The 11,503-nt window shown below is 39.3% G+C and overlaps 1 protein-coding gene across 1 annotated transcript; it reads left to right on the top strand.

The window, feature by feature from the left end:
* Nucleotides 1-640: 640 nt before the first annotated feature.
* Nucleotides 641-10,993, top strand: cfap58 (cilia and flagella associated protein 58; the record flags this gene model as incomplete). Its single annotated transcript, XM_083985987.1, has 18 exons — nt 641-646; nt 1,077-1,346; nt 1,475-1,623; nt 1,728-1,878; nt 3,287-3,481; nt 3,912-4,049; nt 4,250-4,409; nt 5,254-5,336; nt 5,489-5,680; nt 6,331-6,492; nt 6,611-6,757; nt 7,550-7,690; nt 7,773-7,996; nt 8,981-9,089; nt 9,242-9,346; nt 9,544-9,663; nt 10,632-10,756; nt 10,882-10,993. 18 exons carry the CDS (start codon nt 641-643, stop codon nt 10,991-10,993), a joined length of 2,589 nt encoding a protein of 862 aa, XP_083842113.1.
* Nucleotides 10,994-11,503: the final 510 nt, after the last annotated feature.

Genomic DNA, 11,503 nt, shown 5'->3' with positions numbered 1-11,503 from the left:
CCTTACACATGGACCGTCAAAAATCCACCGACTCATCACTTTCTCCAGGTCAGTCAAGATAACACAAGGCCAAGCTTGTTACTCTCTTACAGTGTTTTTATAATAATAATGTTAATATATTATTATTATAAGGCAGCAAGGCCAAGCTTGTTACTCTCTTACAATGATTTTATAATAATATTAATAATAATAATTGAGTATTATTATAAGACAGCAAGGCCAAGCTTGTAGCTCTTTTACAATGATTTTATAATAACAATAGTAGGCCTATATATTATTACTATAACACTACAAGGCCAAGCTTACTGCTCCTACAGTGACTGTTTATTATCCATTAAGCTGAAATGTAAGCTGCCTGGGCCTTTTTCATTTCCACCTCACAGCAACACTGGCAACAACATGTGTGTGAATCATTATTATCTTTTATTGAAAAGAGAAACATTGACGCGTTAGTGCCCATTGTTACAGTGTAACATGAGATGCCTTCAAGGCACTCTAAACAGGACGATCTCCAGGCCAGCGGCTTGTCTCGCGAGATCAGCGGTTGCTGAGCAACACTTGTCAACAGGTATTGCCAAAGCTAAGAGCTAGGTTTGCTGTGAGGGTTAACTTGTTTTATATCGACGTTTCACTCCGTAGAATGGAGGTAAGTGCTTTTCTTCAGACTGTGGCCTCAGCAGACTAACATGGTCGACTTCACCTTATGTTACATGAGTATCATACAGTTATTATAACCCTATCTAATCAGCAGAAAACGCCTAAAGTTGTTGAAATACGTATGGCACGTTATCAATTAACAGTACCTATGTTTAATAATCAATTAACTACTAGCATGTTTGATAATATGAATACGCCTATCAATGACAATGTTATTTTCGTTTCTCTCACATTTGTATAAACTTTCACCTACTCATTATCATTTCTATTCACTTTTATGCTACTTATAGACTTTTTCTATTTTAGTAGGCCTAAAGTTATGTTATTTATTATTTATTGTTTATTTATTTTATTACTATAATACTGAGGCCTGATTTGAATGGCAATTAAAAATCTATCTATCTGTGCTCTACCTCCAGGAGACGGGACCAGCAGGAGGGGACTCCACTGAGTCTCTGGAGGAGTTCCAGATGGTCCTCTCTGAGCTGCTCGGGGACAAGAGCTTGGACACCGTCCGGGTGGAGTACGAGAAGCTGATTCATGCTCTGAGGAAGTCCCGAGAGAACGAGAAGAGGCTCATGTCCAAATGCAGGGAGCTGAATGCAGAGATTGTATCCAGCTCGACAAAAGTCTCAGCTGCCCTGAAACTGTCCCAGGATGATGAGACAACAATAGCTTCGCTGAAGAGGGTACACTGACACAACCAGATAAGATACACTGCAACATGGCGTGACCTATCTATGCTTTGGTCATATTTTCTCTTCTAACTCCTCAGATTCTGTTAATTCAGCATGCTTTCCTTTTGTCCACAATGTAGGAGCTGGATAAAGCTTGGAAAATGGTAGACGCTGCTCATGATAAAGAGAAGAGGGACAAAGAGACCATCGGGAATTTAAAAGAAGAAGTTTCCAACCTGATGAAAACTGCAGAACAACAAACCAACCTCTCCATGGACCAAAAACTCAAGTGAGCCGTTTTATTCCTATTTCCACCCGGTTGATGTTTGTATGGATACTACTGTATACAGGTCAGGTGAATGGACCTAATAATGATGCAATGATGATTTTCAGTGAACTACTAAAAATGAATGAGGAGTTGACTAAGGAGAGGGATCAGCTGCTGACGACTGTCGGGGCTCTGAGAGAAAAACTAAACAAGGCCACAGTGACCCAGCAAGACATAGAGGCTCAAAGACAGAGCGCCTTACAGAATATCTCTAAGGTAAGTGATAATGTGAGATAAGATAAGATGTACTTTATTTTTCCATTCAGGGAAATTTGTCAAGGCATGAAGTGCGTGGCGCATAATACTGTAAGTAAGTAAGTAAAAGTAAGTAAGATGTAAGTAAGTAAAATGTTATTTATATAGCACTCCTCACAGAGAAGACTCACAAAGTGCTTCACAAGATAAAACACATAAAATAAAAACACAGACATCATACTGTACAATTAACAAGATAAATAACAACTAACAAGCAGCAACACAATTCATGAAATGCAGCAAAAACAATACAAACACTGTTAGGTTTGCTCAAATGCCTCACCTGCCTAAACAGATGTGTTTTTAACTGTTTTTTAAAAGTGTCAGCAGAAGAGGCGGCTCTTAACCCAAGAGGAAGAGAGTTCCACCATTTTTGGGCAACAGACTGAAAGGCTCTATCACCTTTGGTTTTTAACCTGCTACTGTATGTGGGACACAATTATAGCAGGCTTTCAGCAAATCGCAGTGACCTCACAGAGTGGTAGAAAGAGAGGAGATCCGCTAAATATGGAGGAGCCTGACCGTTGAGGGCTCTGTATGGAAGGGTGAGGATCTTGTATTGGATCCTGGAATTTACGAGGAACCAGTGCAGGGATGCTTAGACGGGAGTAATGTGAGATAATTTATGGGATGTGGACAGAAGTAGGTAGGCTATGACAAAACAGGGCTGACAATTACTGTACATAAAAGGAAGGATAATCACAAGTAACTTAAATACAGCAGCAAAGAATAGACATACAGCAGTGCCTGATGATAAAATTCAATGTAATGTTCTGATATTATTCTTTTTTTAATTATATTTTTTCATATTTGATTACGAAGTTTACATACATAGAAGTCAAACACCCACATCTCATATCCCCTCACAGAGGATAACTCTGAATAAATGAAATAAAACACACAATAAAACAAGTTTGATAACCTATAAAAAATTGTTAGAAAAACAAAACACTTCATATCACAATTTTCCAATCCGTTCTAATGTTATTCTAATTATGTGACGTTAAATCAATAGTAGGCATACAAGCAGTGTTGAAACTCTGCTGACATGAATTGTATGATCATATTTAAAATCAATTAAAGGAGTAAAATCAGATCTTTAACTATTGTCTGCAGATGTCTGTATTTACTGTTCCTACAACACTTTGGCACTTCATCACATACACAAACTAAACTGGGAAAGAAATACTCTGCTCATAGTGTATTTCAGCATAATAGGACTGTTCTTTTGGGTGCCACTAATGCTAAGTGACTGAGTTGAACCATACAGCCAAAACTGAGTGCTTTACTGTGGAGACCCTCACAAAGAAACTGAATTTAAATCCAGCTCTGATGCCAACTCTCTGCTTCTCGATATGTCCCAACACAGCTCCAGCAGGAGCTCCAGGTGCAACAGAATGAGATTTCCCGAGAGACGAGGCTGAAGGAAAAGTTGGACAAGGAGGTGAAGCAGCTGCACGCTGACATGGAGGCCAAGATGGGGGACATCAAGACTCTGAATCTACAGGGCCAAAAGGCCAAAGAGGAGCAGCAGAGAGTGGAGCAGCAGCTAAAAGAGCTAAAGGTGAGCAGTTCATGGATGGAAGGTCTTTATTTTGAAACCACATATAAAGTGATTTATTATCTTAGTTTTGAAATATAGACTCATATGAAGTTTTTAGCTGTATTATAATACAGCTAAAATGTGTAATGGGTTTATTAATCTGGATGTATTCATATGTATCTAGGTCTATATATGTTTAGATACTGTATATCCTTATAAATAAGGTGGCCAAAAAATAAATGATATTGTAAGTTGTTTTTGGTATTTTGCATAAACTTTAGTCTATTCAAATAAACAAATAAACAGATTTTCTCTGTTTTTTTAAAACAACGGCCGACTGGACGCACTGGTTGGGGCTGGGATCACCCGCATGTGTTCACAACACACACATGCCCACAGCAATGGGACACTGATGATCAATGAAAGTCTTCTTTCCCTGTGATTGTGACAGATCCTGAATGAACGATCCAACAAGGAGCTGGAGCAGATGCAGGTTAAAAACACTAAGCTGAATCAGGAGTGTGAGCATCTCTCGTCAGTCAAAGAACATCTCTCCCTGCAGAATCAGCAGAGTGCAAACGAGCTCAAGGTACACATTCGTTCCACTGCTTCCAACTGTATCTCACTCCAGAGTCTGCAGAAAAGAAAAAAAGCAGTTTTATTTTGTCTTGTGCTTTTGTTTTTGAATTTCATTTACTTCCCACAGTGCACAGAAGCAGAATTAACCCTTAAAACCCTCCCTCAGTCTTGTTATGTTTGAGTAATGCTTTGTACAACCCCACCTGTCAGATGAGAGAGGAGGAGGTGACTCAGATGCGTCAGGAGATAGCCAAACAAACCAAGACGAGAGAGGCCATCCAGAAGAAGCTGCACCAGATGGAGGATCAGAAAGCTGATATAGACGTGCAGAGGGAGACTCTGAAAGCTCAGATCACTGGTCTGGAGAAAGGTATCGTATCAAATACACACACATGCACTGACTTGATGACTGTCTCAGTTGCCACTGCGTTCCTCTCTCACCACTGCCCTCTATCAGTCTCACTAAAAAGATGATGAAACCTAACTTTCAACATTCATCCTAATTTACAAGAATACAAGACAAGAGCTAATGATATTGATAAAAAAAAAAGTATGAATATTTATGAATGGATGTCTAAAATATCTTATTTGTTAAGATTCCTTTACATACATAGTATATTCATAGGAAAATCCACAGGTTTACAGTTTTTCTCAGATCACTTCTCACATGCTTACAGTATATGTTCGTAAAATATATATTAGTTGTAATCATTCTTCCCCTTCCTAGATTTCTCTGATTTTGGGCTGGCACAACAAAACCAAATGCCACAGGAATTATATTTAGCAATTATGCAGTGTAATATATCAGAATTAGAATCAGAAAATCTTTTCTATCATTGCACAAGTACAACAAAATTGAGGTGCAGGCTTTCAAATGTGGTGCTATTTAGAAAATATATTAAAAAGACAACAACAGTAAAGCACAGTAAGTAAAAAAAAATCACAATAGGTAGATTGGCACTAATAAAAAAAAGGATGGTGCACCAGAAAACAGTATATTAAGCATTGCATCTGTTTTCTATAGATTACAGTATATAACTATTTGAATATGGAGGAATCACACACTGATGTATTTTGTTCCACAACAATCCTAATGTGTTATCATTAATTGTTCTTCAAATAGACCAGTGGTCCTTTCCTTAAAAGACAAATAGACTGTTTAATTAATTAATCAACTCTAATTTGAAGGAGAACACCCATGTCTTTTCCCACAGAGCTTGAATCCTCCCAAAAGCAAGTGGAAACAGACAAGAAAGCCATGGACGAGCTGATTCGAGAGAGAGACATCATACATAAGGTAAATGCTGCTCCATGACTTACGGTGTGTTTTCCCTCTCTATCTCCTGTCTGGGATACAGTGGTACAGATGGAAAAAGATATAAACCACAGTCACATTTATATTTAGTCACTAATATTCCACAACTCATGGTTTGTTTTCTCCATCAATAGAACATGATCAAAGCCGCTCAGTCGACAGAGAAACAGGAGAACCTCGTGAAGCTCCTGGAGCAGGACAAGAAGACCCTGGAGCATGAGATCAGTGGATACAGACAAGAGGCTCAGAAGCAACGCAAGATCATCCAGCAGCTGGAGAAAGAACGAGACCGCTACATCAATGAGACCAGCAGCCTCATGCAGAAGGCAGGTCATACAGAGGAGCTACTGCTCTGGTCAAGTTAACAGAACTGATTTTGATGATTAATTGTTTTTTGTTTTTTTTTACCAAATCATCCTCTCTGTCTTCCATCACTCTCATGTCTCTACGACGGAGTATTAGGTCCACATTGAGAAAAAAACAAACACAAACTTCAAGAAGAAAGTCGTAAATTTACGAGAATAAAGTCGTAATTACGAGAATATAGTCGTATATTTCCTATGAGAAAAAAGTCAGAACATTACGAGAATAAAGTCGTACATTTCCTACAAAAAAAAATCATAACATTACGAGAATAAAGTCGTAAATTTATGACTTTATTTTCCAAAGTTTGTGATTTTGTTATTTCTCAATGTGGCCCTAACACTCCGTCGTACTCTCACAATAACCTAAAAGTAAAAAGATGATGTATCGACTGAGACACACTTGTTATTCAATGTTTGTGCACTGAACAACAGGTCCCAGCCTGGTTCATCATCAGTGCATGTGCTGTCAAACTGATGAAGATGTTTTTGGAATTTGCAGCACATTTGTTTATTTCCATGTGTTGTCTTATAGGCTGCAGCACTATTACCTCTCAGTCTGCTACTATCAGCTCCTGTTGTGGCCTGTATTTGAACCTGTCTCCTTTCACCAGGTGCAACTGAAAATGAACGATGTTGAAGTGAGAGAGATGGAGATATTTGACTGGAGGAAGAAGGTCACCGAGGCAGAGAGCAAGCTGAAGCAGCAGGAGAACCTGCTGGAGTCTGTCGTGTCTGAAAGGAACCTGTACAGCAAAAACCTCATCGAGGCTCAGGTGAGAGTGACGCAGGTGTTGAGTCAGTCTACAGAGTCAGTCAGCTGCAGGCTGCTTTTCTGTAGCTTCTCCTGTTTACATTCTACATTATATTCACCAGTGTCTCTCTCTGCTTCAGGAAGAGATCACAGAGATCAAGAGGAAGATAAAGACCATGAACAACCAGGTGACGCGGCTGAGGGATGAGATCACTGGGAAGGAGCTAGCCCTGGCCAAAGATCAGCAGGAGCACAAGCGCCTGGAGAAGGATAATGAATCCCTCAAGGTACTGCAGTCTGTCGCCTGTCACTTGGTTCATAAAGCTGAGTCATCTACAACTGTGATCAGCTGAATTTGTGCTTTCTCTGTGTGTTCTTCCACTGGAAGGTAAAGTAGTTTAGTTGTTACTGCTAATAAAACTTTTTTTGATATGATTTTTTTTATATTAGAGTTTCCACCTAAAAACATAAACCAAAAACACAAACAAAACCAACAAATAGACAACCACCCCACCCCCACACGTGGCCAAGGATACACATAGAGGTTTAGGATATTAGATTTCACAGACATATTGCAACCTGGAATAAATACCCAAAACACAATTGTATATATAGATATACATTTATGGTTTGGGTATTTATCTCTATCTATCTATCTATCTATCTATCTATCTATCTATCTATCTATCTATCTATCTATCTATCTATCTATCTATCTATCTATCTATCTATCTATCTATCTATCTATCTATCTATCTATCTATCTATCTATCTATCTATATAGTAAATGTGTTTTGTAATCCCATATGGGATGGGCCACAGTGGTGGCATGACACAAAAAAAAATCATTCATTCATTCACAATTTATGCATTCAAACATGCATTGCACCCACATTGATAGTCATATATCAGAAATGGGAATATAATAATTTCCATAAATATATTTTAAAAAGAGAAAAAAAAATTGAATGCAATAAATGTAATCAAATGTAATACATTTTATAAATGTAATAAAATAAAGCAGATCAAGCTGGTAAAGCCCTGAGAAACAGCAATTCAGCCTGTGTGTTCTGCTACAGGGAGAGCTGCAGTCGATCAAGCTGCAGCTGGAAGAAACTAAGCAGCGCGTCGACAGTCAAAAAGCAGAACAGCAAAAACTGCAGAAGATCATAGCAGATGCCGATGCTGAGCAGATCCAGCAGAGGAAGCAGCTCGAACAGGTAAAGAAGCAGCAGGAGGCAGAGGAAAGGACGACGTCAGAGACCAGCGTTTGATTTATTTGTCTGTGAAACTTCTCTCAAGGTGATCCGAGAGCGGGACACCCTGGGGAAACAGCTGCTGCGCCGCAACGACGAGCGAGCCCTGCTGCACGAGAAGATCAGGATCCAGCTGTCCATACTCAGCAAGGGAGACTTCCACTACAAGCAGCGCATGGAGGACGTCCGTCTGCTCAAGCTGGAGGTCAAGAGGCTGCAACACAAGAAGAGCATCCTGGACAAGACCATGCCCAACACGGAAGACCTGAGGTAAAACAGAGAAGAGGGGCTGAGCGGCGTAAAGAGAAAAGAGAGGGATGTGAAATAGACGAGAGGAGGCAAGAGAGCAGAGAGCAGGATGGAGAGAGAGTGTGGTGACCTACGACAGAGAGCGGAGGAATAGTAGCAAGATGGAGCAAGGTGAAGACAGATAGGTAGGATTTTTGATCGAAGTGTTTATTTCGAATATGAAAGACAAAATAATAAAAAAGAAAATAAGACAAAACATTTAAACATAACACACAGAAATACATATTCGAAAAGGAGTGAGAAGAAGTAAAACTTATAGACTCCCACCCCTTAAATAATAATAATAATGAATTCCTTGTCTAAACCTGTCTATTACAAAGTCGTAACTTTTGTGTTACGAAAACATAAATGTAATTTACATATACACCTAATACAGTAATTATACATATATACATATACATACACATATACACATACATACCAGGGTACCCACGGGGTCTGGAAAAGTACTAAAAGGTGATAAATCAATTTTTGGAAAATTAAGACCCTTAAAAATTATTAAAAAGTATTTTCATGACTTTATAAAGTCTTAAATTTTGAAGGTATTTTCTCTGAATTAGCTGTGGGAATTTATTTGTTTTATTAAAAAACAAAGATGAACCAGTATATGAAAAAGAAAAGAAGATTGTTGTTTTTGTTTTTTGAGAGTGGAGCAATGTTTTTTTTGATAAACTTGATTTATTATCCCAGCCTATTTTGAATTCTGTTGTATCATAGTGGTCTATAGTTTTTATCACAAACTAAAACTGTTCAGTTAAAAGAGTCACTGATGTAAATGGTTACAGCTTGAAGTGGCGGGTGAGGTATTAAAAAATATTGAGAAGGTCTTGAAAAAGTCTTAAAAAGGTATTTAAATGAACTTCAAGATTCCTGTGTATAGCCTACTCTGCATACATACAGTATACATGTACCTCTTGCCTCAATGCCTCTTCTCCTGTGTTGCAGGCGGGAGCTGTTCTATCTGCAGAGGGAGCTGCTGAGAGAGAGGATGAGGAGCAGCGTCCTGGAGGAACAGCTCAAGCCCATTAATATTCACCGCTGGAGACGACTGGAGGTGAAGGACTTGTTAAGGACAGTCTGTGTGGAAGAGCCTGAAGCCATCCACTGGCATTTGTTCTTCACAAACTGTTTGAGTAAGGTAAACCTCAGTGTTAGGAGAGGGAAAGGTCAAGGTGCTAACAGCTTGTAAATGATTCCCCCCTGCAGGGCAGTGACCCCGGCAAATATGAGCTGGTGCAGAAGATTCAGTCCTTACAGAAACGACTCATTGCCAAGACCCAAAAGCTGGAGGAACAGGAGCTGCTCCTACAGGTGGACACCATGAACACAAACACACACTTCTCAGTGTTGATATTAGACAACATATAAGACAACACTTTGAATAACCTTTATGAACCTTTTCCTTCAAGAATAGTTGTTATAAGTTTTAACTATGTAAACCTAACTCACACATACTCGTCTCTTCTTTCCTGCATCCCTCTCACTCATCTTCCCATTCCCCCATCAAGGAAAAGGAGAAGCTGTACATGGAGCTGAAGCACATTCTGGCCCGGCAGCCTGGTCCAGAAGCAGCCGAGCAGCTCCAACTGTGTCAGTGGACTGTCAGAGAGAGAACCAAGAAGCTCAAGGTCCATGTAGTACCCATCATCCCACAGTGCAGGGATCCCGCTCTTTAGTTTTGGTTCTCATATGTTATGTTTTTCTACAGTTTTTTTTTTTAATTCTCTGTTTTTCACTCCATCTGTTTCCAAATAAATTCTTTGGAATGACCAGTTGGTTAGAAATGTCACTATATGCACAAATGCAATGTGGTCAAGCTTACATTACAGTATTTGCATTACATTATTTTGTATTGCACCCATTAAAGAGATAGTTCAACATTTTGGCAAATTGGCCCATTGCCATAATCCCTATAGTTTTAGGAGTAGCTGCTCAGAGCTACGCTACGGAGGCTAATGGGATTTCTTGGTTTCCCTCATCAAACTCATCAAATACACAATCCAACAACTCCAAAACGCTCTGGTGGACAAGTTGTGATCTGCACATTCACCACGCTGTGAGATAATAATGGAACGTTACGAGACAGAGTTGTTTTAGAGGGAAATTCATGCAAAACCGCTCATGCGCGTTCCCGTCGGGGGCAGTTTTTCCGCAGTCTCTGCATTCGCCTTGAAAACAACTGTCTCGTAACGTTTCGTTATTATCTCATAGCGTGGTGAATGTGCAGTTCACAACTTGTCCACAAGAGCGTTTTCAGCTCTGCCGTTCTAAAAATAGCTTCCACCAACAATTACAGGTAACAAACCTACTCCTAAAACTATCAGGATTATGGCAATGGGCCAATTTGCCAAAATGTTGAACTATCCCTTTAAACTTTAAACAGTGCTGGTGGAAGCCATGACTTTACAGTAACCCCTCACTCTGAGGTCTTTGCTGTGAGACCTGGTTCACATCAGCAGATGTTTTTATATTATTGTAACAGCAAACCCATACAAATATATTGTACAATGTGCATGTACAGGAAGTATTTAAAGAAAATATCCATAAATAGAAGCAGGAAGTTGTGCCTTTCCTTCAACCTGTTCTTGTTCCACAGGTGCTGATAGCAGAGCTGAGGATGCTCGACTCAAATATGAATGAGTACAAGAGTGAGAATCAGAGACTGTCCAATGAGCTGGCAAACATCAAGAAGAAGTACCTGAGCCAGAAGAAGCTGTACAGGTGACGTCTCTGAAAATCACACAAAATTGCAGAATGAATGTGGAACAGGGGGCAGGAGATAGAGTGATAAAATAGCTGTGCTCAGTGTGCTCACTCTGATGACTCGCTGCTCTGTGTTTCCACAGTGAGCAGCGGACCAAGACCAAAGTGGAGCAGCTGGAGCTGCTGCCTCAGCTCAGCAACAAACCTCACTTCACTGGAGGAGGCTTCAGGATCGACAACCCTGTGAGGAAATAACACCGGACTGTGAGAGAATGTTTTCTAATTCATCTGTGGAACACCTTTTAAATCATTTGAAAAAAAAAAAAATCATTTTTCATGTGACACTGTGCTATACTGTGAAACAATCATGATTTGAAAAAGAACAGTATAGTAAGCCCTTTAGGTTTTAAATGTAGGGCGTTTATTCATTCGCCTACTGCAAAGACAGTGAATTTATAAAAGAAAACAATAATTGAGAGGACATTCTGCCAGTTATCACACAACAAAAACATTTGGCCTGTTTATTGATTATGTCGGTTTCCATTGGTTTACGTAAAGTAAAAACAGCTCTACTGTCAATAAATTATTGGTATTTTACTCATTATTCCCTAAAGACAACAGACCAAATGAAACTTTCATTTATTAATGATCTCTGGTCATGTGACAGGGCTTGTTGTTGTCCATTGTTCAATCATTAGGTTGGCTATTGATGTTTTTATGTTCTTTGGTTTGTTTTTATTGACAGCACTTTGATGGATTGTTCTT

The sequence above is a fragment of the Trachurus trachurus genome (assembly GCF_905171665.1).
Source record: "Trachurus trachurus genome assembly, chromosome: 14".
In the NCBI taxonomy this organism is placed as follows: Eukaryota; Metazoa; Chordata; class Actinopteri; order Carangiformes; family Carangidae; genus Trachurus; species Trachurus trachurus.
Note: the sequence above shows the minus strand (reverse complement) of the source record. Positions and strands in the feature narration are given on the sequence as shown.